This window comes from Ammospiza nelsoni, chromosome 15 (assembly GCF_027579445.1).
Source record: "Ammospiza nelsoni isolate bAmmNel1 chromosome 15, bAmmNel1.pri, whole genome shotgun sequence".
Lineage (NCBI taxonomy): Eukaryota > Metazoa > Chordata > Aves > Passeriformes > Passerellidae > Ammospiza > Ammospiza nelsoni.
This window is the reverse complement of record NC_080647.1, coordinates 17,684,447-17,711,206: the sequence shown is the minus strand read 5'-3', so window position 1 is coordinate 17,711,206 and position 26,760 is coordinate 17,684,447. Positions and strand designations below refer to the sequence as shown.

The 26,760-nt window shown below is 55.0% G+C and overlaps 1 protein-coding gene across 1 annotated transcript in view; it reads left to right on the top strand.

Moving 5' to 3' along the window:
- The first annotated feature begins 3,029 nt into the window (after positions 1-3,029).
- The window catches only part of SLC16A2 (solute carrier family 16 member 2), a 39,303-nt gene continuing 15,572 nt past the window's right edge, over positions 3,030-26,760 (top strand). The window contains exon 1 of the mRNA XM_059483226.1: positions 3,030-3,396. Coding sequence (XP_059339209.1) covers positions 3,030-3,396 — 367 coding nt within the window. The remainder of the gene's footprint in view (positions 3,397-26,760) is intronic.

The window sequence follows — 26,760 nt, the reverse complement described above, 5'->3', positions numbered from 1 at the left end:
TGCCAGTGAGGTTTTGTCCTCAGGACAGCCCTACATGTTCCTGATGCTTTGAGAGGCTGCCTAGAGCAGAGTTAAAGGAATAAAGTAGGGATTCATTAAAAGGCCTTCACAGGATACACCTTGGGCAATGCAAGAGCCTGACTATGGCTACACCCAAGCTGGATGAGGCTCACGAGTTCTCACACTTTTATCAGTTTTGGTCCATTTCCATATTGGGGTTAATTGTCCAATTCCAGCTCCAGGTGATGCAGTCCCATCCTCCCAGTTTGCTCTCCTCAGTTCTCCGCTGTTTGCACTTTCTGGGCCTGAAGCTGCAGTGGTGTCCTTGGTTTTGGGGCTGGAAAGGGATTGTTTTGTCTGACTGAGCTGTGAGGAGAACTTGCTGACGCTTTATATGGAGTTCAGGGTTATGAACTAATGCAGTACAGAATCTGGGAAATATGAAAGCGGAAACTTCAGGCATCATCCCCATGTCACTAAAACCAAGCCAGGTTGCAAAGCCACTGGGGATTTGTGTTCTCCACAAAAGGCCACACCCTCTCACAGCACTTCCCAAGCTGTTTGCACAGATATTTCCATTCCTCCTCCCCTTCTGCACAAGCAGGCACACATTGAGCAGAGCAGCAGCCAATCCCTCTGGCAGGGCTCTGGCACCAGGGTTGGAGCCAGGCACACACTGCTCATCAGCTGTGCCATGAGGAGCTCCCTGCCAGCTCTCCAGGGATGCCAGATGTGCATCTGGAGAGCCTGGAGGTGCTGCTGCCATCCCCTGCATCCCTCACCAAGCTGGCAGCTCAGGGCTTTGAGGGAAACCATGTGGCACACTCAGAAGGGTGTTTTAGCATGGAGTTCAACCAGGGAAGAGCAGCTTTATCTGGTTTTCCTCAGTGTTTCTTTCATCTTGTGGTTATGAAGCTGCAGAGCCTCTGGGTGGGATGCTCTGTGTTCTTACACAGGCAGAGCTGCTCCTGCTTGGATTTCCCAGAGCTTCCCAGGCTGCATCTCCCTCCTTGATGAAACCTCCATCATCTCACCCAGCCCAGACTTTTAACCCCACTTTTTCAGCCCCTTCTGTGATTTTACTCCTCAGTCTCACTGCTCCAGTCCAGCCCAGTGATGCCTGGGCCAAAAAATTCTCTGTCCAGCCACCATGCAGCCAACATCCAGTGGAGATGCTGCTCCCTGGGTTTTGTGTCTGGCTCGAGGTCCAAGGAGTATTAACCTCCTGTTTCCGCCTCTGAGAGCCTTCTGCAGCTCCAGAGGGAAGAAATCTCCATAACATTGTGTTTTCTATGGCAAAGGGCTCTCCCACCTCTCTCACTGCTGTTTTTAATCCAGCCTTGCTTTGCTGCTGTGGAGAATTAACATTTTGGGGAGCAGCTTCCCTGTCCAGCACCCGGGCCCCCTAATTTCTCGGCTTACAGGGGCTTAACAAAATAAAACCAGCAGGCCAGGAACCTGAGCAGGCTTTCTGGTGATGTGGAAATTAAAATTTAGCTGCTCGTTGCGTCGGCAGAGGGCAGTGGAAGATGCTTCCAAACATGCCAAGCCTCCCCCGGCCGCGCTGCGGAGATGGGGATCCGGGGAGGAGACTCCACGGGAGAGGAAGGGAAATCAGAATGCAGTTCCTCCAGCAGCGGGGCTGCCCTGGGCTCGGGCAGCCCACCGGCCGCGGGGATTTGGGCTCCTCCATCGGAGGGAAGGCGAGGGAAAGGAGGAGAGCGCGCATCCCTCCCGCCCGGCTCTCGCCATCGCTGCTCCGAGCCGCTGCTCCTCATCCTCTGCCCGGGAGGAAGCGGATGGCGATGGAGCTGGCAGTGATTTGCCGGCGGGAGCAGGCGGGAAGGCCGAGCACAGGTTTTTTCTGGCTGTAGCCGTGTCCCAGAGGGGTTCTCCGAGCCCGGCGAGCCGCTCGCGTACACAAAACCCTTCCCAAGCCTCAGCCCCTGGCCGGGCGCTGCTCTCCGGCTTCGGGAGAGGCAGGAGATGGTGCGGCCCTGCCGCCGCCTCCCTGCCGGCTCCGCACCCTGCCCTGTAATTAATATCCCTGGAGGTAAAGAAAGAGCAGCGCGAGGCTGGGATGTATTATTTTACTCTGATAGGAATCTGACACTGACACAGCCATTAGGGGAAAGAAAGAATAATAACTCAGACTTGGCATATATGAAAGTGTAAATACCTTCAGCGTGTGAAAAGACAGGCTTTAATATATTGGTGGGTTTGTAATTATTTATTGAAACAAGGGGAAAGGCAGAGCTTGGTGCAAAACAAGGCAGAGGCAAGGGAACAGCTCCCGAAATCACTGGGGTTGGGTGGCTGCGGCTCTTCCTCCTGGAGAAAGCGGCGTGGGGTGACCCGGGGCCCTGGGGACAGCCTCGCAGCCGGGGGGATCTCGGCGGCTCCCCGGCAAGAACCCGGGTCGGTGTCACACAAACGCTCCCCGAACTTTTCGGGGTCGGGCACGCCAAAACCCCCCAGAGCCGCCCGGCGTGGAGGGAAAGGCGTCCCCTGGCCGGTGTTTGCCACCTGCTCGGGCGGCTCCGGGGGCTCCGCTGCGGGCCAGAGGGAGCGGCAGCATCCCCGCCGTGCCGGGAGAGCCCCGGGATGTCCCGCATGGGGGCACCGTGCGGGGCCGGGGGGCGCCGGCGGCTCCCCCACCGCTCCGCACCGCTCCGCACCGCTCCGCACCGCTGCCCGGCGCCCCCCAGCCTCCTCGGGCCCCGCGGGGGCGGCGCTGGCGGGGGCCCGCCCCGGGCCGGGCCCGCCGCAGGATGCGGCGCTGGCGGGGGCGGGCGGCGCTCGGCGGGCGATGCGGGGCCGCGGCCGGGCCCGGGGCCGCCTTTGAGCGCCGCGGGGGGACGGGAGGGGGGGCGCGGGCGGGCGGGCGGCCCCCGCCGCAGGTAGGGACGCGGGGGCCGAGCGGCGCGATGGAGGAGGAGGAGGAGGATGGAGGCGGCGGAGGGGAGGCGGGGAGTGAGGCTGCGGCAGGAGGGGGCGGGCGGGGGGGCCGGCCGGGGGGGGCGGCGGGCATGTGGGACCGGCTGCGGGGCAGTCGGGCGGCGGGCGGCGGCCGGAGCGCGGCCGCGATGGCGCAACGCGACGAGAAGGTGCCGGCGGCGGCGGCGGGCGAGAGCGAGCCCGGGGCCGGGGCCGGGGCTGCTGGGGCCGGGGATGGGGCCGGAGCTGGGGCCGGGGCCGCGGCCGAGCGGGGACAGAGCGGGGCCGCCGCGCCCTTCCAGCCCCCCGAGGGCGGCTTCGGCTGGGTGGTGGTCTTCGCCGCCGCCTGGTGCAACGGCTCCATCTTCGGCATCCACAACTCCTTCGGGATCCTCTACATGATGCTGCAGAGCGACCTGGGCGAAGGGGAGAAGGATCCGGCGCTAGAGTTTAAAACAGGTATGGGCTCCGCGGCCCCTTCCCGGCCGGGCAGTGCGTGCGGGGGTGCCCGAGCGGAGCGGGGACGCCCCAGCCGAGCGGGGAAAGGTGCGGCGGCGCGGCCGGAGCTGGAAGCTCCTTCTCGGCTGTGTGGAACCTCGATTGCTCCCTGCCCCCTCTATCCTCGTAGCCGTGGCTATATTTATCTCCGACAGCATCATGTGTTTCTAAGCTCCGATGTACTCAATTAAAAGTAATTCGGCTGAAAACACGCCCTTAGCTTGTCCTGCCGGTGTGTCTTGGGGTAAAGCAGAGCAGCGCTGGTGAATCAGCTGCTGGGTGTGCGCCACCCCCTCTAGTTTTCTTTATTATTGTTCCATTTTTATGGGTTTTTCAAGCCGCCTTGTTGGCCGGGGTGGCTCCGGGAGAGCATCTGCCCGGCTGCCGCGCTCCCCCGAGCCGTGTCCATTCAGTGTCACGGCCGGCACCGGGCAGGGCTGGCAGCGCCACCTGCGCGGTCACTCCGAGGGCAGCGCGGGGGCTCCAGCGCTGCACATCCCTGAAAAGCAGGATCCATGGGCTGCGCCCAGCTGGGTGTTTTGGTAGGACCGACAGGCCCGGCCACGGTGCAGATTGGGTAGGGTTAATACGGGAAAAAGGGATGTTCCTTGCTGCCAAGACCCTGCTGTTGAAGTAGGCTTGGCAGAGGGACACCAGGCTGCCGGCGTGGTGGTCCCAGCTGGACACCCGTGTAGGGAGGCCCAGCCTTGTCCAGGTCCTGCTGTCCCCTTGGATGATCACATCCATCCTTGTGATGGACACGTGTGGCCCTCCTTGCTTATCTGCCAGGTGGAGACGGGCACTGGATGCTGAGGGGACCTGCCTGTGGTGCTGCCCTGGCCCTGGGTGGGACAGGAGCAGGAGCGTGCTGGGGAGCGCTGGGTGCCAGGGCTGTGTGAGCACCTCAGAGCCCGTTTGGGGACCAGCGCTGCCCACGCTCCCTCCCTGGGCTGGCGCACGGCCGGCGAGCGCGGCGGGGAGCGCGCCAGGATGAAATTCATTACGGGATCCACCACGTGTAGAGTCCCAAATTAACTCCCTGGTACTCTTACCAGGGAAACGATGGGACCGTGTAATTACGGGCGCTAACGGAGTGCCACAGCGAGCTGCGGACGTGTGGCCAGCTGTAATTAGGGTGATTGATGGGCTGGGAGTGTGTGTGTGTTGTGTGTGTGTGCATGTGATGCCCAGGAAGCTCATAGTGTAGCTCTGTGTTTCCTGCTGCCTGTGATTGTATCTAGAAAGCCTAAGGCAGGGCTCTAGAGGTAGAAGCGGTAACAAAAGAAATTAAATACTGCAAGTTCTGGTGGTTTAAAGGCTCTGTGCCCAAGACATAGGTTGTAGGAGTCAGCATCTGCCTCTTGCTCCTGCCATCTATTTATTTAAGGCTATGACCGCACAGAGGCCTCGAAACAGAAAAGCGTGTGGGTGTGCGAGGTGAACCCAGGCTGGGTAATTAAATTGCCTGGCTGACGAATATCTGCATTTGGTCTGGGCGCTTAATGAAGAGGCCATTAATGACTGAGGTCGTGGTGGTGCCGTGGTGGATCCATGTGCGGCACCTCCGGGGCTGCAGCTGCTGGGGCTGGGGCTGAGGGCAGCGGGGTGCAGCCCAGAGCCCCCTCCAGCCCTTCCTCCCTCGCTCCCAGCCCTCCCCGCTCTGCATTGCATAATTTCCCCGCGGCGCTCGTTTGCGTGCAAACATAATCAGGAAAATATCATAGCTCCTTTCCAAGCGCTAAGTGATGTGGCCTTCCTGAAAAGACCGGTGCTGTCTGTTTGTCCTGCAGCGTTGCTCTGGGCCCGCCAGCTGCAGGCAGCAGCCGGACCCCAGGGCGCCCCTCATCCCCATCCAACAGGGAGCAGGTTGGGAGGATGAGGAGCCGCTCTCCTCTCCAGCAGCACATCCAGTATGGCTGTGGGCACGGCTCAGCCTTTTGTCTGCGCTCTCAAACCTCCTCCAGCTCTCAGGGAGGTGGGTTTCTATCAAACAGGGGGTTTGGAGGCAAAATGGGGAAAAATGCTGTCAGCTGGTCAGGCATCCCTTTAAAAATAGGGTTCTGTTTATGCTGAACGGGTGCTAGTCGGCACTAAACAATAGCCGCCCCGGCTATAATTATCAAGGTTTATTTCTTGTTTGCATTGGTCACGTTTTCTCGCGTTTGATCTTGAGAAACGCAGGATCCGTGGAGTTCAGGTCTGGGGTCAGGCTTTGAAAACAAACCCCGTGGCAGCAATGCATCGAATGCATAGGCTGCTGTCTTTAAAGAAATATACTGTGCTGCCTATGTCAACAAGCACGGCGGGCTGGGGCGGGCGGTGCTGCGCCCACCGCGTGCCCCTGCCCGCGGGACGCCAGAGGGGCCTCGGCGAGGCGAGAGCTCTGTGCTCTGCCTTTGTTTTCTTGAGGGGGGAGCAGAGGAATGCTGGGACCGGAATAAAATAAATAATATACATGTGAGCACTCGGCCAGGGGAAAAAAAATGCAGCTTTGCTGGAGAGGTGTTGAGTGATGCTTGAGGGTGTTTGTGGAAGACGAGTGAGCGGTGACGTTTGCCTCCGGTTGTGCAGGGCTCGTTCTGGTGCTTTGGATCCACGGATCTGTGGCTGTCCCAGTGCTGGTCCCAAAGTGGGGGCTGACACTGAGCCAAGGGCCAGATGAGACAGCCCAGCACCCTCATCTTCCTCAGCTCCAGAGTGGCAGCACAGTCCTGGTGAGCATTGGCTGGGTGTGAACCTTCTCAGTATCTGCTCTGCCTCTGCTGGGATGTGCCACAGCCTTGGAAAGGGGACCACAAAGTGACCTTGTCCCTGAGCAGGGCTTGCCCCAGCCAAGGAGCCACCTGAGGGTCCTAGAGGGAGCTCCAGCTATCTGGGCAGAGCCAGGAGGGTGACATTTCTTGGTGCTTCTTGTTCCTCCAAGCACATCCTTGGTGCTTCTTAATCCTCCAAACACATTCTTGGTGCTTCTCATTCCTCCAAACACATCCTTGGTGCTTCTTGTTCCTCCAAGCACATCCTTGTGCCATACCCGAGGTCTGGAAAGCCCCAGTGGATCAGCCTGCAGAGGCACACAGATTTTGTTTTTTTTTTTTTAAAAGGTATATTTATCTTTTTCTTCTCCCCTCCTCTGCTTTGTGTCAATATCCCAGGTATAGATTAACTCTCTTTGCTTAATATTTAATGTTTTGGGGCCTGGAAATGGAACTGAAAGCTTTTGGAGAGATGGCCTGAGGAGCTGGTTGGGTTTGGCTGCAGCTCCTCTGAGTGAATCTCTGTGTCCATCAGCATCCTCTGATCTGTGTGCAAGAACTTGGGGAACAGCTTCCCCCCTTTATCCCAGTTCCAGACAGGGAGCAGGGGCTGCTGGAGCTCCCTGTGCTTAGGGAAGCTGGAATGGAGAATGGACCACAGCCCCTGAGTGACCAGATCCTGAGGCCAAGGCAGGGCTGATGTCACCTTTATTCCTGAATCCCCAGCTCTTTTGCTGGGGGATTTCTCTGTGCTGGTTTCTCATCCTTAGGACAGGTGAGCACAGGTGGAAAAGGCCGGTTTTACTCCATGAAGGTTTGGTAAGAAAGAACAAGGGGAGGTGTTTTTTTGAAAATAAAGCATTGCAGTGCTAACAGTCGTATGAAAGAGGGGGAGGAGAAGCCCTGCACTCCTCTCTGGGCTGAAGAAGATTCTGTGGGTGGGTGAGTGTGGCTGGAGCTTTAGGTGCTGGGAACAGAAATCCCAATTCTGTAAATTGCAGAGTGCTTTGGGTTGGAAGGGACCTTAAAAATCACAACATTCCAACCTCTTTCCATGGGCAGGGACACCTTCCACTGTCCCAGGCTGCTCCAAGCCCCAGTGTCCAGCCTGGCCTTGGGCACTGCCAGGGATCCAGGGGCAGCCACAGCTGCTCTGGGCACCCTGTGCCAGGGCCTGCCCACCCTGCCAGGGAACAATTCCTCATGCCCAATATCCCATCCATCCCTGCCCTCTGGCAATGGGAGCCATTCCCTGTGTCCTGTCTCTGTCCAGCTCCCTTGAAGCCCCTTTAGAGAAGGGGCAGAATCTCCTCCCTCAAGCTGTTGGCCACATTGCTTTGATTGCAAGAGGTAATCCTTGGCAATGATCCCATCTAAATCGGGATGATGCGGTCATTGTCCATTTGGCCTTTTGGAGGCTCCCATCTCCTGAAGGTGACACTGTGGTTGTCACCTTCTTACCCAAACCTGCAGGATTTGGAGCTGTTACCAATTACCAGGGTGCTGTTCTGGCCCCATTTCTCAGCTTTGTTGGCCAAGGGTGCTGTGGAGCTCAGCATTCCTGGGGCCTTTCCCGTGTCCATCCGGGCTCCCAACCCTCCTCTCACCCCACGGAGGGATGCACTGACATGAGCAATATTTATGTAGCCCAGATGGGGATGTAAATCCAGTAAAAGAGATAAAAAAGACATTTTTATTACCTTGCCCTGCAAGGTGGGGAGTACAAAGGGCAGCACAGATTTGCTGGGGGTTTCCCATGGTGGGATGCCAGCACCAGGCTGTGCCCCAGCCTCTGTTTTGGGAGCTGGAGTTTGTGACTGCAGGGAAGCAGGGGGGAGTTTCGGAGGAACTGGGGTTTTGCCTGAGCTGATTGCAAGGTGCTGTGTGAGATAAAGCAGCCTGAAAAGCAAACAAAGCCCAGTCATGTTGTTAAACCTGGTTCTTGGGGCTGTCGGGAGCGATTAAGGTTATTAGGAGGCCGGAGTGCTGTTTCTAAGGGAGGTTCTTGTTTTTCAAGACTGCAGGGGCCCTCTCAGCCAGCACATTTGCCATTTTAGTGGTTTTTAATTTACTTTTAAGTGTCCTCCACCAGCCAGCCAAGAAGATGTGAGGCTGTGTTTCCTGGTGGCCATTGTCCTCGGGTGGTGGCAGCTGCTGTGACCTGGCTGTGGCCCATGGAGAAGTGGGACATGGAGCTGTGCAGTTGGCTTGGAGTTTTTTGGTCCTTTTAGTTGCAACTAAATAAGCAAAACCACCTCCACTTTGTGGGGTTTGGACCATAGGTTAAATTTTGAAGGTGCTGAGTTGCAAACCCATCACTGAGGCAGGGCTGGGAGCAGGAGGAGGATGAGGAGGAGGAGGAGGGATTGGAGGGTGAAGAGGTTCACAGGGCAGTTCACAGGGCTGGGATGGATGTGGTGGTACCGAGTGACAATGGGGTGTGATGCAGAGCGAGGCAAAGGAACCACTTAATTTCCTGTTTTGGGGAGAAATCCACAAGTTTGACAAGTCACCCTTTAATTTCCTTATAACCCCTCAGCAGCTGGAAGCTGCCCATCAGCCAGGATGATTCTCATCCATCTTAAACCAGACCTAACCAAACTCCAGAGCTGGGAGGTGCTGCTGACCTCTCTGGCAGTGCCCAGGGCCTGGCTGGGCATGGCTCAGGTGGGCATTGTCCTGGTGACAGCCCCTCTGGCTCTCTCCCTGCTTATCCAGAGTCTCCAGACACGTCTGTCCTAGGGATGAGGCAGCACTGTCAATCACCCCATCCCACCAGTATCAGTCTTCCAAAAGATCTGGTGGTGTGATGGGGACCACGAGGATCAGTGGATGTGGAGCTGAATTCCCTGTTTGGGGAAGGAGGAATCACCTGGGTTTGGGGAAGGAGCAATCACCTGGGTTTGGGGAAGGAGGAATCACCTGGGTTTCACCTCCCAGGGCTGATTTTTGTACCCCATGGTGTGCACAGGGGAAATTCCCTGGGGGGCAGCAATCCAGCCCTGCTCCTCTGTGCTGACAGGGAGGTGACCCCAGTGGGACAGTGGCACTGCTGCTGTGCCTGGCAGGATTTGGCACCACCTGGATACGAGCCCAGAGCAGCCTCTTGCTGCTTTATCCCACTCACTCCTGGGGACCTCAGCCACTGTGGCACATGCCATGGCCAGATGAGGCGACACGTGGCTGTTGGGGACATCAGCAGTGTTTGAGTTGATGCCACGGGCACTTCCAAAGCTGTGCCCCCTCTCTGGAATCAAATGAGGCTCTACAATCAGGGAATAGTTTCGAAAAGGCTGCTAAGACCACTGAGTCCAACCCTACTGGTGTTCTGCCCACTGCTGGCTGCTGGCTGGGTGCCGTAGGGAATTTTCTGGCACGTCCCCAAACACCTCGTTCTCTCCCACTCACTTTTTTGGAATGATCACCCTTCAGGGGCTTCTTATGAGCGGGTCAGAGCATGGAGGAGGTGCCAGAATTTCCCAGCTGAGACAGAGGCCACACACCCACACCTTGCAGCCGGTGCTTTCCCTGAGGAATCACTTTTCCCCGGATCTCCACAACCTCGAGCCTGTGCATCCCATGGCATCACCATGGCAACGGGCAGCAGGAGGACTGGACACCAGTGCAGCACGTGTGCCAATGTGCTGTGCAGGGATTTGTTGGGTTTCCCTTCCTCTTCCTCGAAGGATAGATTATCCTCTATTGCCAGGGAAGGAGATGCTGCCCTTTGGCGTGCAGCCCTGCGGACAAAGGGCTGGTGGGGAGGCGTGTGCCAGGCCGGCCGTGCCCGGGAGCCGTGTCCGTCTGTCCCGCCGGGCGGTGCCGTGCCCGGAGCGCTCGCTTCTGCCTTGGGGCGCATCCAGCCCGAGACAGTTGGGGCGGTTGCAAAACCCACATGACGTGCGCTGGGAATTGCTGCAACACGCTCGCAGGCCGAGCCATCCCAGCCTCTCCCGGCACCTCGCACAACAGGTCCTGCCAGCTCGGGGCCGCGGCGCTGCCCGCACACCCTGCCCTGCACACCCTGCCGTGCCCTGCCCGCACACCCTGCCCGCACAGCCTGCCCTGCACACCCTGCCCCGCACACCCTGCCGTGCACACCCTGCCGTGCACACCCTGCCCGCACAGCCTGCCCTGCCCGCACAGCCTGCCCTGCACACCCTGCCCGCACACCCTGCCCTGCACACCCTGCCGCGCACAGCCTGCCCTGCACACCCTGCCGTGCCCTGCCCGCACACCCTGCCGTGCCCTGCCCGCGTGCCCTGCCCGCACAGCCTGCCCTGCCCGCACACCCTGCCCTGCACACCCTGCCCTGCACACCCTGCCCTGCCCGCACAGCCTGCCCTGCCCGCACACCCTGCCCTGCACACCCTGCCCTGCACACCCTGCCCTGCCCGCACAGCCTGCCCTGCCCGCACACCCTGCCGTGCCCTGCCCGCGTGCCCTGCCCGCACACCCTGCCCTGCACACCCTGCCCTGCACACCCTGCCCCGCACAGCCTGCCCTGCACACCCTGCCGTGCCCGCACACCCTGCCCTGCACACCCTGCCCTGCCCGCACACCCTGCCCCGCACACCCTGCCGTGCCCTGCCCGCACACCCTGCCGTGCCCGCACACCCTGCCCTGCACACCCTGCCCTGCCCGCACACCCTGCCCCGCACACCCTGCCGTGCCCTGCCCGCACACCCTGCCGTGCCCTGCCCGCACACCCTGCCCGCACACCCTGCCCTGCACACCCTGCCCTGCCTGCCCTGTGGCCGCTGCCCCGGCTCCCTCTCCCTGCAGCTCATTGCAGCCCCGAGACACGGGAAAAGTCTCTTCTTCAGGCCGCACTGTTAGCGTTGAAATGCTTTATTTTGTAAAAAAAACCAGCCTTGTTCTTTCTTACCAAGCCTTCATTACAATGCTGGAGTAAAACTGGCCTTTTCCACCTGTGCTCACATGTCCTGAGGATGTGAAACCAGCACAGAGAAATCCCCCAGCAAAAGAGCTGGGGATTCAGGAATAAAGGTGACATCAGCCCTGCCTTGGCCTCAGGATCTGGTCACTCAGGGGCTGTGGTCCATTCTCCATTCCAGCCTCCCTAAGCACAGGGAGCTCCAGCAGCCTCTGCTCCCTGTCTGTTTCAGCTCGTGTGTTCAAAGAATGAGTCTGAGTTCTTCAGTTTTCGGTCTCAGAGTTGTTTATTGTATCTTATCTATAAAAATTTTGCTCTTGTCCAGCTGAGGTTGGCTCAGCAGGACAGACAGCAACACTCTGCCTGCCCCCGGGGGCGGTGTTACATCTTTATACTACAAACTATGTATACAATGTTTACAGTTACTTTCCAATACCTATCACCTATGTTAGACAGTGAGCTTCTACTCTGAACCAATCCTAAAGTGCCAAGATCACAGCAGAAGATGGAGGTAGAGAAGAAGGAGAAAGGCTGGACATGCCCAAGTCACTCAATCTTGTCCCCAAAACCCCTATTCTAAAAATCTCAAAATCTACTTTTTCACCTAGCGATAATTTTATTATTACACTACTTAAACTTCTGTGGCTTTCAGGTCTTCATACAAAGCTGCCAATTTGCTCCACGAGTTATAATCAAACCCACAGGTGTTCTGGGCTGTGTGCCAGGGTCTCTGAGCCCCTCTGGCCACCCAGAGGGATGTGCCGAGTTCTGACATCCCTGGGTACAGCCTGGGGCAGGGTGGCACTGCCCTGCATTCCACCCACACATTTACTGTGTTTTCCCCCGCCTTGACCCTTTTAGGTGTAGATCCCTGAGAAATTACCTGGTGCTCGAGCTTGCCCCGTGTCCCCAGCACATCCTTTGAGAGCTGGAGTGGGGTGAAACACGGGGAAAAACCTCGGGAAGAGCTGCCCGGTTGTCAGGACCCAGAACATCCCTCTGCTGTCCAGGATGGCCAGGACCCTGCCAGGGGGCTCAGAGACCCTGGCACAGAGCCCAGAACACCTGTGGGTTTGATTATGACCCGTGGAGCAAATTACCAACCTTAGATGAAGGTCAGCAAGCCACAACAGTTTAGGTAGAATAACAGTGAAGTTATCATGGGGTGGAAAAGTAGATTTTGGGGTTTTTGGTATGGGGGTTCAGGGGGCAAGATGGAGGGATCTGGGTGCATCCAGCCTTTCTCCTTCTTCTTCTTGGCCTCCATCTTCTGCTGTGATGTTGGCACTTTTGGATTGGTCTAGAGCAGAAGCTCACTGTCTAACATAGGTGATAGGTATTGGGAAGTAATTGTAAATATTGTACATGTAATTTTTAGTATAAAGACATAACACTGCCCTGGGGGCAGGCAGAGTGCCTTGGACTGTCTTGCTGAGCTGACCTTGGCAGGGCAGGTGAAAATTTTTTACAGATAAGATACAATAAACAACCTTGAGAGTGAGAAATGAAGAGCCCTGACTCCTTCTTCAAGCACTGGGCTGGGAAAAGAGACTTTGGAACTCTTCTCGGGGTTTTTTGGCTCTGATTTGGCAGCTCCTGATGGGTTTTACTTGCTTTGGTGAGCTGGGTTGGACAGGGCTTTGAGGGAGCTGGTCCAGTGAAGGTGTCCCTGCCCGTGGCACTGGGGTGGCACCTGGATCCTTGCAGGGCCTTCAGCCCAAGCAGTTCGAGCATTCCCTGCAGAGCAGCTGCCTCTCGGGGCTGGCAGCCCCAGCTCTGCAGGGCCCAGGCTCTCCCTGCATGGGCTGACTTGTTGGGCTTTGCCCCGGGCAAACACCGGGGCCCTGCTCAAGGAGGAGAAACAAGCCTACCACAGAGCCTGCAGCCAGAACCTGCTCTGAGCACCCACCCAGCACCCCCTCCTGGGCACCACCTGAGCTGGGGACCCCCGGCCACCCTGCCCAGTGCCATCCCCAAGGCCCTTTGCTTGGTCATCTCACACCAGGCACCAAAACAAAGCTGTTGATTCAAGATCGTGGCCTCAATTTGTCTGCCTGGAGATCCTGTGTGTAAAAGGGAGGTAAAATCCTTCCCCCTTGGGGGGATGTGGGTGTGCGCCAGGGAGCCAGAGGGGGTTTTTGGGCAAAACCTGTGCAAAGCAGGGAGAGCTCAGTGAGGTGGGAATAAACCTGGAGCCCAGTGAGGTGGGAATCACATCTGATGGCAGCTCCTTCAGCCAGGATTGTGCCTCCTGTGCTCCGTCTGATTCGAGTCCGATGGAAAAGTATCATCTGTGATTAAAGATTGACGGTAATTACATAATGGGTATGCACCAGATGATGCCCAGACAAGCTCCCTCCTGGGATTTCCCAACTTTTGGAGTGTTTGCAATCATCCTAAAGAGCTTCCTTCTACCAAGGAAGGTGGAGGGGGGGGTGGTAATTATTGATTTTACAGCAGCACCCAGCACAAGGCTCAGCAGTGGTCACCAGAGCCAGGCTGTGGCTGCCCTGCCTGCCCTGATAGCTCTGGGGCATGGTCAGGTACAATAAATACATCCCCTCAGCCTTGCAATGGCAATAAAAGCATAATAAAATAAGAGAGAACAAAAAAATCAGGGAGCAAAGCTGCTTTTTGCGCGTGCTGGCAAGAGCAGAGCGGCTGCAGCCGTGTGCTTGTGCCATGACCAGTTACGAAAAGGCAACGTCAGGATGTTCTTGATGGTGGGCCAGCTATTAATCCGTGTGTTTGAGCAAAACCCAGCTTGTTTCTTAAGATTTGTGGGAGTGGGGACAGCTGGGGGTGTGGGGAGCTTGTCTAGGATTAAACCTGCCTGAGAGCCAAGCACGCCAAGCTCGCCAGCCCGGGGAGAGCTTAATTAAAGTCAACGGAGAAACGTTTCCAAGAAAATAATCCAGGGTTTCTAAACGGGATATTTTCATTCTGGGCCCAGAACATCTCCTTTTCCCTCTTCGGTGTCAGCTTTAATAAAACAAAATGAGATCTCCAAGAAAAACAAATTGGAGCTCTTAAAGGCGCTGGGGAGATAAAAATCAGTAACAGTGTTGCTGGTAACACCTTGGGTTATTAAAAGGGAAGGAATGCTAACGATGCAAATCGCCTCGGCCTTTCTTGTGGTTGCTGCCTGCCCACCCTGCCAGGGGGGCACGGGCACGGTGCCCCTGGTCCCTGCCCTGCCCTGGGCTGAGGGCACGGAGCTTTGCCCCTCGCTGGCCAGGGGATGGGGCGCGTGTGGGAAGTGCTCACACAGGGAGGATTCTGGAGTTTTCTTTCCCAAGGTTCTGGTGGCAGCTCCCAGGGTCAGGGGTGGTGTTGAGGGCAAGAAGTGAAAAGCTTGGAAGAATGGCAAGGAGCAGGTTTTAGGGGAGGACAGACTTTAAAACAGCTGAGATCAGGGCTGGTGATGTTGGGGCTCCTGCAACCTCTAGCAGATGGTGTAAAACTATTTATCAAAGAGCCTCAACATTATTCGACCATCAACATCCTCTCCAATCTTACTCATCACAACCCCAATACCAGCCTTACTCCTAATGATCTCAATCTGAACCCCACTGCCCCTTTCCATTTTCCTTATCAGACCTCAGCCTAGGCCTACTCTTCCTGTTAAATAAAACAAAATGAGCCCATCCGAGCTCCTGTAGAGGTGATGAACATGTGAATGGAAACGGCAACTTGGGCTTTTTACAGCCTGAGAGCAGCTGGGTGTGGCTTTGCCCCTCATGCCAAGGCTGGAAACCTGGGGTCACTCACTCTAAATGTCCCAGTCCCAGAGGTGCAGCTGGGCCCCACACTGAGGGATGGTCTCACAGTGCCCTGTCCCTGTCAGGCTCTCCCAGCTCCTGGCCTCCTGCTGCTCCCCAGGATGCTACAGCAGGGATGGGAAAGGCTGGGCGAGTCCCTGGGGACGTGGTTTGGTCCCTCCACCCTCTGCTTCTGCCTCCCCACAGCCAGAGAGGCTCAGAGCTGTGCTCCCATCCTGGCCAGGGCTGAGGATGCCAGTGGGGCAGGGCACAGGCACAGGGCTGATGCTGCTGGATGTCCTGTCTGTCCATCTGTCCAGGAGAATCCTTTCAGACAGGGTGGCTTTAAAAGACCCAGGGTGATGAATTCAAGTCCAGCTCCTGCTCTGCTGCTGTGCCCAGCAGCATCAGATAAGGCAATTACAGCTTTATCACTTAATTGCAGAGTGTAATAATAGGAGTGGTATCAGGACAGGCCGTTGCCAAGGAGGGAATATCGGTGGTGTTGGGTTTTATATTTGTTTTTTTCAATATAAACTCATTGGAGCCTCAGTACTGCTGAGGTCTTGTTTGAGGTGTTTGTGAGGCTCCTCTTGCCTGTTCCCCACCATTCCCCCAGCCAGGGGAAAATTCAGCATTAAATAAAAGCTGTGCTGACTGTCCTGATGGCAGGGCAGCTTCTCCAGAGTGGGTGAGAACCCAGCCTGGGAGGGGAAGGGGTGAGGACTGACAGGGATGTTGTCAGCAGCTTTGAGGACAGCTTTTCCCTTGCACCTTGGCAATGAGATTTCCACCCCTTGCAGGTTTTTCCTGTCCTGCTCAGCAGGTGTGGGGTGCACACTCAGGGCATGGGGCTGATTCTGGGGGTCTGGATGCCCTTGGGAGGGACAGCTGGGAATGAATCCTAGTGAATCCTAATAAATCCCTTTGCACCAGGCTTTTCCACTGTCAGTGTCACATGCAAAATGCTCCATCACCGCCCTGGAACCCAGATGGGAAAATGAAAATTTTATATTTGGCAACTCTTCCTCAGCCTGCTGGGGTGGTGTGGGAGAGGTGAGAGACGTTGGCTGCCATACCCAGAACTCTGCTTGTCTCTGACTCACGTGGTCCCATTTTCCACCCTCCCTGTAGAGCCATCGAGCAGGCTGAGCCCTCCCAGGGCAGGATTTGGGGCATTTCCCCACCCAAACTGGCCTGGCTGGTGCTTTTCTGCCTTGAAATTGGGGTTTTTCATGACCCGGGGTGGGTTTCTCACCAAGAACTGAAGTTTTGCCTTGTCCTGATGTCTGTAGGGTCAGGTGGTAAAAACTCAGGTGATCTCGGGGCAAGGGATGGTGTCAGAGGCTTTTAACTGGGACAGCTGAAACTCCCTTGGGATCTGCATTTTAGGAGAAGACCTTTATTAAGGTAGATTCATATAAAATCCAATGTGTTGCCCAAAGATAAGAAATCATGGCAAGTTTTTTTAAAGCTGTTAAACTCTGCCCTGCTTCAGTTCATCAAGCAAAGCATGAACCAAAGAGCCCCGAGAGGAGGCACTTCAGGTCCTGCTGTGACCCCTGTGCCTGGCTGTTAACTCCTGCTGCCCCATCCTAATCCCCATCTGCAGATAAGATTAGCCCCAGCCTGGCTTGCAGAGCTCCTGTGCTTCCCTTGGGACAGCATCCTCCCAAGCCCAGGGTTCCCAGCCCCACCATCTGCAGCCTCCCCCCCAGCACAGTCTGTGTTCCACTGACCTCATAAACAAAAATGACGCAGAACAAAACCCCACAAAAAACAATTTTTACAGCAGGCTGAGTTTTCCTACTCCACAAAGGCAGTTGTTTAGATTTTTACTGCCGGATGAAGAAGGAGGACAGAGATAAAAAACAACCCTAAAAGCTGCTGGGGAGATGATGCAAGGCAGAGCAGAGTGGAGAGCGATGTCTCTGAGGGCTTTCATGTTTCCTCTGCTTCCCAGTCAGGACTCAGCTATTGCAAAATGCCAGGCTGGCTGCAGCCCCTGCCACGTGCTGACACTTTCTGAGCAGATAACTCTGCTTTATCACCCTCCTGAGTGCTGGAGATGGGCAGGGTGATGGGGAAGCAGGCAGGGAAGCAGGATATGGGGCTGCTGTGAAAGCAGCAGGTTCCTGGCTGGGTTCCCCGTTAGTCAGGGTGAGGAGTCGATCTCCTTTGCCATTTTTTTATGAATGAATCAGTTTTGGCTGGGCCTGATGGTCAGACTGGTTCAACGAGGAGCAGCTGGTATCAGTCTCATCAGCAGAGACACAAACCAGCCTCTCCCTGGCCCTGCAGGCTCCTGTGATCCCGACAGGCCTGGGGCTGACAGGGCTCAGCTCCGTCACCCCCTTCCCTCCCTGCTCTGGGTCTCTCCTGGCTCCTGGGCACGCTGAAGCTTCAGGGACACTCCAGAACCAGGGTGGATGCACCCAGGGCCCTGCACCACGAGCCTGCTGCTCTCCAGGTGCATCACTGCTGCACCAGGGGGGTTTCAGGGGACACTTTCAGCTCCACGTTGCCCATGGTTGCTGTTCCAGTCCTTGGCCAGTGGAAAATTCTTGACATTCTGCCACAACTTTAGCTGGAGCAGCTGGGATTTGGGGTTTTGGGGCACAGGGGCAGTGCAGATGTGTGGCTGCCTCTGCTCAGCCCTGTTGTGAGGATCTGCCATGGTGTCACTGCTGTTCCCCTCATTGTTGGCACCCAGCAGCCCTGTCCATAATGCCACCCCACAGGTGTGTGCCAGCTCCCCTGGGCAGGGATTTCTGTGTGCCAGGGCCACTACAGAGGCTGAGGAACCTGATGGTGCCTCAGGAGCAGCATCCCTGTCCCTGGTGCTGTCACAGAGCTGGGTGGGCTGGTGTCCTCCAGCACATCCCCACGGATCCCTGTACACAGCTTGGACCCACCCACGCTTGGGGCTTTGCATTCCAGGCTGGAATGGCCCCTCACACCCCTCCATACCCCAAAATCCTGGCAGGCTCAGCTCCACACTGCTGAACCCTCTCAGTCCTGCTGTTCCCTGAGCACAGTTGGGTGCAGGGGGAGCTCAGGCAGCTGAGAACAGGACTGGGGGCTGTGGGGTGTGCTCCCTCCAGCAATCCCACCCTTGGCACCTGTAGGACAGGAGGAGTTTTGTAGGGACAGGGGTAATTTGTAGGTTTTGATTCCCACCCCCACCCCAAAAATCCATATTTCCATGGAGAGGAAGAGGAAGATCCCTGCCCACAGAGATGGGATTCAAGGCTTTTAACCCTGACTGGCAGGATCAAACCTCCCCCAGTAACTGACAGAAGCCTTCATTAACCTGCCCTGTTGTTTATTCCCATTTCAAAGCCCTTGATGCAGCAAAAAGCGAAGGCTTTTCCTCAGGAAAGCACATTAATGTTTCACCTGCCTCCAGAGCCCTTTGCCACCGGGGCACCTGGAGTGCTTGGGGCTGTCCCCAGTTCCCCTCTCTCTGTTAAACATTGTGTGGCTCCAAGGGAGCCCAGCCTGTGGCTGTCATGTGGGCTCCAGCCTCGGGGGCCTGGTTTTTAATTTATATGCAGATGTGAGTGTGTGCGTGGATCCACAGAGGGATATTTATGTCTGTGGATCACAGATCCCTGTCCCAGGGAGCTGCAGGGCTCGGGGTGGGTTCCTGGGATGGGGATGGGAAGCAGGGGCTCATCCTGCTGTGCCCCCCTTGCCTTGGCTGTGCCCCTGCCCCTCCTGCCTGCAGCCCCAAGGGCAGGGCTGGCCCTGCCCCAAAGCCACCCGGTGTCTGAAAAACTTTCAAATGAGAGCAGGTCAGCCAAAAGTGACAGCCCGTTGGCAAAGGGGTGGGACCTGCTTCTTGCTGAGCTAAAAAGAAAAAATAAAAATAGTAATTAGATAAAATACACCTGGTTTTCACTTTCCTTTAGTGGTCAGATTTGCTTAATGACAGCTTGATCTATTTTTCTGAGATATCCAGTTGTTTTCAAATGTTGTCTTTAATGTAAGGAAGCTCCAAGAGATGAAAATCACATGGATATTTTCCCCTTCTCTTGCCCTCTAGGTGTCTGGTTCAGTGATGTGTTGTGATCTTTTTCCTGCTCCCTAGGCTCCAGGAGCACGATCCAAAGGTGCTGGGGCAGCATTCTGGCAAGAAATGATTTCCTGATGGCCATCAGGGGAAGGGCCCAGATGTTCCAGCACGGAGCTGTTTTGTCCCACAGACTCTGTGCCTGCCCCAGGGCTCTGCTCAGCCTGCTTAAAAACAGCTTTTCTTCATTTATTTCGGTTGTTAAAGCTATTCTCTCAGTGGAGGAGGCTCTCCAGTGTCGTCAGCATCACCTGGTGTCCCCTGTGCCACGGGAGGGTTGGGGCTGAGCCCTGGGACAGTCTGGGGCAGAGCTGGGGTGGGAGAGGCCATGGAGGGAGGTGTTGCCTCCTCTGTGAGTGAACCCTGAGGGCAAAACAACTCAAAAATCCACCTGGCCCAGCCTGGGGAGGGGCCTCCCCTCAGAGAGGACCTGGAGCAGCCACCTCGATTTTCCCTTTCATATTTCCAGCCCCCTGCATTGCTGGGTGTTGCTGTTGAGGTGGTTACAACACAAAGCAGAGCTTACAAGCAGTTTCAGGTGGCAACTTTTTATTATTGAACGTGGCTGACTTTTTATACACTTTTTATACACTTTTTATTTGTTTTTGCTTTTTTTTACTCTATTGGTTACAATAAGTCAACATAACACTATTAGTGAAAAGTTACAGTGACTTCAACTACCTTTCTAAAAATACTTTGTCTAGCTGCAAAGTTTTCTTATCTTTCTTCATTTTTTCGTTTCTTTTGGTCTCTTTAGCTACAGCTTTGGAGAGAGCTCCTTATTAGCTTTTTCTTCTTCTTGCTCCTTTAGCTAACAGGCTTGCTGTTAGCCCCTTTTACAGTTGGGTATTGGGCAGGCTTTGTTTTTGGGGAAATTTGGGCTGTGTTGGGTGGAAGCAAACAAGTAACATAACTGGAATATTTTGGTAATATTGGGGTGGGTGGCTCTGCCCAGGTGCCACAGGGGAGGAATCCCAGCCCTCTCCATTTCAGGGTTTTTGCTCCAGTGGGGCTGAGGCTGAGGTTGCCACAGAATTTTTGCTCTGGAGCTTGGAGGGCTCTGGGGGGTGGCTCTGGAGATGATGCTGCAGGGCAAAACCAGCAGGGAAAAACACAGGGATGATTTCTTCCAGCCTTGCCGATCCTGGGGATGCCCCAGCCTTGGCTGATGGTGTTTGGGAGGTTTGGCTCTTCCCACACCATGCCCATGCCCATGCCCACCTCATAGGCAATAGAATAATGGAATATCCCAAGCTAGAAGGGATCCTCAAGGATGATCTGGTCCCACTCCTGGTGCTGCACAGACACCCCAACAATCCCACCCTGGGCATCCCTGGTGCCCTGGAATGGTGTCCAAACCCTCCTGGAGCTCTGGCAGCCTTGGGCATTCCATTCCTTGGGCAGTGCCAGCACCCTCTGAGGGAAGAACCTTTCCTGATGTCCGACCTAAACCTGCCCCGACACAATTTCATGTCATCCCCATCCCCATCTGCCACCCAATGGGAAAGGACTGGGCTGACTGGGAGATGTGGAGGAGAGGAGGGAGAATGTGCAGTGCTGAAACCTGGGCTGGGGCTGTTCCTGATAGGGCACAGAAGGTGCATCACTGCCTTCAGCTCCCTCAAAAGTTGCAAACTCAAGGTGATTAACCATGGTAATTAACGTGGTAATTAACCATGTTCTCTGTCCAGTGAGGGGCATGGTGCAAAGGGATGCTTGGAAGTTTTGCAGTAGGGAAGGTGTAAGGTAGGAGAAATACTTGGAGTTCAAGCAAAGCCTTGTCTAGGGGAAGGTACAGATATATATATATTAATATATATATATATATATATATATATATATATATATATATATTAAACTCTGTGTAAAGTGAGAAAAGACCTGTTGATGAGGCACTTGGGGACATGGTTCAGTGGTGGGCTGGGCAGTGCTGGGTTAGTAGTAGGACTCAATGGTTTCAGAGGGCTTTTCCAACCTAAACAACTCCATAATTCTATGGTTCCAAGACTGGACATGTCCACCACCAGAAGGATTGGAGGAAAGGCTGTGCAGAAATCTGCCAGGTCTGGGAGAAGGCCACAGATGTCCTGCAGTGGCAATTATTTGTCTAAAACCAGTGCCTGGGCGGGTGAGAAGCTGTGGCCAGCTCTCCTGGGTTTGGTGTCCAGCCTGCTGGGACTCTGCCCTTAATGCTCAGGGCTGGCAAAGGGCTGGAAGTATTTTTCTTTCTGAGTATCCCTTAATTAGCTGAAAGGGAAGGCTGTCAAGTACCCAGCTGGGAAGGAAAAAGATCTTCGTGAGCCTGTGACCAGCACAACATTTCGCCTCCATTTATTTTCCCTGACTTCTTTGTTTTCCCCTTTGAAAAAAAAGGGTGTTTTTCTCTTTCCTTTCATTTAACTGCTATTTATTTGCTGGTAAGTGGAAGGAATTCAGCTGGGATCAGCCTGGCTCCTGCCAGGGCCTGGAGTTGAAAAGTTTCCATGGGGGAGATGTAAGAGCAGAGCAGGGGGGTTGTTTTGCAGCCGTCCCTGGGGCACGGCCAGCCAGGTTTCATGGCTTTAATTCTCCTTTTGTCACTGGGATGTTGACAAGTGCCCATGGGAGTTGTGGTGGGAGGAGCGTGGAGCTGGGCCGTAGGGTTTCTTCTTCTTCTCCTTGCTGTTAATGGGAAACAGAAGATGGCTTGGGAGAAATTTGGCAAAGAGGGAAACTTTTCTGTCTCTTCCAGCTTGGAAAAAAGTCTCCTTGCTCACCCCTGTCTCACCGCAGAGGGAGGAGGTTCCCAAACACAGCCCAGGAGGGGTTGGTGGGAGCGGGGCAAGGGAGGCAGAAAGTGCCCGGTGATTTCACAAGGATGGAGCAGCCTTGGGACACCAGCTTTGTTTGGGAGTGGAGCCCAACCTGCCTCCCACTGGTGGCCAGGAGCCATCCCATCTTCTCCCCAAGGCATCAAGGGCTTGGGATGCCCCAGGTGAAGCAGCACTGGGGATTTTGGGGATCCTGTGTGTCAGGTGTGATGTCATGGAGATGGAGATGCAGTGGTGGATCAGTACATGGATTCTGTGCCTGGCTGGGACATGAACCCCTGACCTTGGTGTGAAGAGCTCTGCTGGCTTTGCCCCTCATCCTGGATTGTGAGCCAGAGCTGCTTCACCATCTGCTCCGAGCTGGGCTGGCTGGGAACCACAGCTCCACATCCCAGGGGATCACAGGGCTGGCCAGGCTGCTCCAGTGGGAGCCATGGCTCCATGTCCTGGTGGATCACAGGGCTGGCTGAGATGCTCTGGCTGGAAAAGCCATAGCAGCCACTCCCATGGGGCAGCTGACAGGGCAGGGACTGCTCCCAGAGTCACACTCCAGCCCTGCAGGACTTTCAGGTGTGTCCCCAAAAGTAGCAGCACTCACCTGGATCACAGCCTGGGACACTTTGGCTGCCTTGGCTGAGACACATCCCAGCACTGCTGGCCCAGTCCTGGTGCTAGTGCTCGTGTCCTGGCAGATGCCTTCCCCCTTTCCTCCTTCCTTTCCCCTTCCATCCCTCCTGCCCTGTTTGTGAGCAGATGAAGCATTGGGATGAGGCTCCACCCTGGTCCCTCAGCTGCTCAGTCCTCCCAGTTGTGTGTGGCTACAGGAACTGGTTACCAGCACAAACCTGCCAGTAACATAAGGTGGTCGCAGGGGAGCTCAGAGGAGATGACACATTTTGGGCCTGGAGAAGCAGAAGGGGTCACACCTCACTGCTGGAGACAGGGGATGGCCGTGGTGGGGTGTGAGTGCTGAGCTGTTCCCAGGCTTTGTGACCTTGCACTGCTGACTGCAGGAGGTTAATCATAGTCAAAGCCCAGTGAAGTTTGGCCAGGTCATGGCTTTTCCAAAGAGAAAAGAGAGAGCTTTGGACGTGCAGCAGCCACTGTCTGGGGTCAGAGCTGACCCACAGTGTCCCACCAGAGTTAATAATTGCCATCACCTGGGAACCTCCCTGGCTTCAGCAGTGGGAACTCTTTCCCCAAAAACTCAGGGTGAGGAGCCTGGAGGAAACCCCAACCCACCAGGATGCATCAGGATGGGGAGAGCAATGTCCCTTGACACAAAACTAAACTCTAACCCCAATCCAGACCCTAACCTTATGTAGACCCCAACCCAAAACCTAATCATAACCCTGATATTGTCTCTGTCCCTGATCCCAAACCTTTGCTGTCCCTTTGATTTGATAAGGTGGATATTGTGTTTATTGCCCTGTTGGAAATGGCAGAACCTGGAGCAGGCAGTGACAGCCACTCAGGATCCTCTGTTGGGCTCTCACTGCCATCTGCACCCAGAGCTGGACAGAGGGGAAGGATCTGATCTGCTTTGGTCACCCAGCTCCAGCTGGGACATCCTGGGGGCTGCTGTGTTAAGAGATTTGGGAGAGTGTAACTCCCAAATCACTCCATATTGAGCCAGGAATCATGAGATTGGGTTCTGGCTTCCACTGGTGAGGGCAGGTTCTCCAAAACGGATCTGGGTGCTTTTGATGGGCTCTCCACGATGCTTTTCCCACCCTCCCTCTTCAGGGCTCCCATCCTTCAGTTGTGCTGCAGGGGGAACATTGAGGGGCATCACAGCTGAGGAGGTAAATCTGTGTTAAAGAAAGAGGAAGATGGATAAAATCAGGAGGTCTGCTCCTGGCACTGTGTGTTTGGGAGGGCACCAGGACCCAGGGGCAGCCGGACCCTGGGCTGGTGCCGTGCTCGCCACTGGTGTCCTGATGCTGGAAGGAGGTTTTTATGTATATACATAAAAAATACTTTCTTCTCCCTGTGGGTGTGTTTTGAAAAGGGGCTTGGGAACAATGAGCATTAACAAGCAGATAGAGAATTAAATGCAGGGTTTGAGTCTTCAAATGTGTGCACATTTCAGAGGGCGTGTTTGTGCCAAGACAAACTCCGTCAGGAATAAACATCGTTTTACATGAAAGGCCAATTACAGATTGGTGCTCCGCGGGTGGGAGGAGGGAATTTTCACCAATTAAAATGGAACTTTTCTGTTCTTCGTAAAATTGCTGGATGAAAACGCAGCCAGGGCTGGCGAGGCGTGTGACAGCGCAGTCAAGGGGGGGAGATGCTCATCACCAGAATTTGTTTTTTCCCCCCCAGTGCTAAAGATCCTCTGCCAGTTCATTTGGGCAGGAGCTGAGGGAGGGCACTGGTTCTGCCCAACAGCAGCTGAATGCCAGGACAGCCCTGGGCTCTCACAGGGAGATGGGACATGGGCAAACAGAGTCCAACCCAACATCCCTTGGAGTCACAAACACCAGGAGAGCTTGGAGTAACAAGATCCTTGGCCTCCTTGGGTGTGTAGGTCATGGAAAGACGTCTGGATGGGACGTGGCCCACGTTGAGGAGCTGCAGCTCCTGTTTGTTGGGTAGCTTCAGTGTGTGGTAGGTGAATCATCCCTCAAAAATTGCAAGCCAGAGGCGACGCAGAGAAGAAAAACCTTCCTGGCCTGTGGAGTGGAGTGCTGGGAAGAAAACTCCCGCCTGGGCACATGGTGGGTTTCAGCTGCAGAGCACATGCTGCCTTGTTGCTTTTGGACGGATTTCACAAGGATTTGCATTTCTGGACCAGCTCTGGAGCCTCCGAGGCTGAGGCTGTGGATGGGGAGGATGTGATGCAGCCCAGAAACCAGCTCTAACGCCATTTTGCTCTAGCCAGGGCTGAGTTTTATGGGTTTGGAATGAAATGGATGCAAAATGTGGCTGGGACTGAGTTTCTCTGGGATGTTGAGCGCAGGAACCCCAGGCAAACACTCCGTGCCTGCTGCTTGCCAAGAGAAACCACAGATTTGTCTCCATCTCTACTTAGTGTGGCCACAGGGCAGCTCATTTTGGGGCTTTTCTCTCACATAAGCTGAGATCTGTCACTTAGTGGTTACAGGAGGTGGCCTGGACATCGTCTCTTAGAAGTCCCCTGCGTCCTTGAGGGAGAGGGGAGGCAGAGAGACACAACCAGGAGAGCTGTGGTGGGGTTTGTAAAGCAAAGTACATTCCCAGCCTGCTCTGCCCCAGCGCTCTCTGCTCCTGGGCCAGTTCAAAACTGGTGTTTTAAAACTCCCCTGTGGCAAAGACTGGACTGGCACTTGGCTGGTCTGATCTCTGGGAAGCTGTTGCCTTATCCATGGCCATGGGATCATGGCACAATGACAGGAGCTTCCACTTCTACAACATTCACATATTTCCTTACCCTCTCCTAGTACCACCATGAACAGGGCACTGAAAGGGTCTTTAGCCAGACCTGGGCCTTGAATAATTCCTCTGAATAATTCCATTTATTCCAATTTTCAGGCTGTTGTGGAATTGTTTTCAAAAGAGGGGGGGTGGGGGAGAGAAGTCAGCCAAACCTGATAAAGGAGGACTTTGTTCTGAAGCTTTAGGGTATGGTACCAAGCAGGGCTTGCTATACAATTAATGAGTTTAGCTGGCTTTGAGCTGCACGTGATGCACAGTGGCTGCCACCACAATGCCCTGCCACCACCAGCTCCCATCCAGAGAAGTCTGGCTTCAGTTTGGTGCTCCTCAGCCTTGGTTTGGGGTTCTTCAGCATCAGTTTGGTATTCCCCAGCTTTGATTTGGGGCTCTTCAGCATCAGTTTCATGCTCCTCAGCCTTGGTTTGGGGCTCTTCAGCATCAGTTTGGGGGTCCTCAGTTTGGGCCTCCACAGCTTTGGTTTGGTGCTTCTCAGACTTGGTTTGGGACTTCAGGCTTCGATTTGGGACTTCTCAGTATCATTTTGAGGCTCCTCAGCATGACTTTGGTATGTCCTGGTGTTGGTTTGCTGCTCCTCAATCTCAGTTTGGTGCTCCTCAGTCTCAGTTTGGTGCTCCCCAGGTTCAGTTTGATGTTCCCCAGCTTTGGTTTGGGGTTTCACAACTTTGATTTGTGGATCTCAGTTTGGTGGTCTCCAGGTTCAGTTTGGTGTTCCTCAGGTTTTGTTTGGGATTCCCCAGCTTTGGTTTGAGGTTCCTCATCTTCAGTTTGGTGTTCCTCAGCCTTGGTTTGGGGTTCTTCAGCATCAGTTTGGGGGTCCTCAGTTTGGGGCTCCACAGCTTTTGTTTGGTGCTTCTCAGCATCATTTTGAGGCTCCTCAGCATCACTTTGGTGTGACCTGGTGCTGGTTTGGTGCTCCTCAGTCCCAGTTTGGTGCTCTCCAGGTTCAGTTTGATGTTCTCCAGCTTTGGTTTGGGGCTTCACAACTTTGGTTTGTGGATCTCAGTTTGGTGGTCTCCAGGTTCAGTTTGGTGTTCCTCAGGTCTTGTTTGGGATTCCCCAGCTTTGGTTTGGGGCTCCTCATCTTCAATTTGGTGTTCCACAGCCTTGGTTTGGGGTTCTTCAGCATCAGTTTAGGGCTCCTCAGTTTGGGGCTCCACAGCTTTTTTTTTGGGGCTTCTTAGCATCATTTTGAGGCTCCTCAGCATGACTTAGGTATGTCCTGGTGTTGGTTTGCTGCTCCTCAATCTCAGTTTGGTGCTCCTCAGTCTCAGTTTGGTGCTCCCCAGGTTCAGTTTGATGTTCTCCAGCTTTGGTTTGGGGTTTCACAACTTTGATTTGTGGATCTCAGTTCGGTGCTCCCCAGGTTCAGTTTGATGTTCCCCGGCTTTGGTTTGGGGCTTCACAACTTTGGTTTGTGGATCTCAGTTTGGTGGTCTCCAGGTTGAGTTTGGTGCTCCTCAGGTTTTGTTTGGTTTGGGGTTCCTCATCTTCAGTTTGGGGCTCCACAACTTCATTCTGGGCCATTTTGGTGCTCCTCAACTTCAGTTTGGTGCTCTCTAGGTTCAGTTTCTGCTCCTCAGCTTCAATT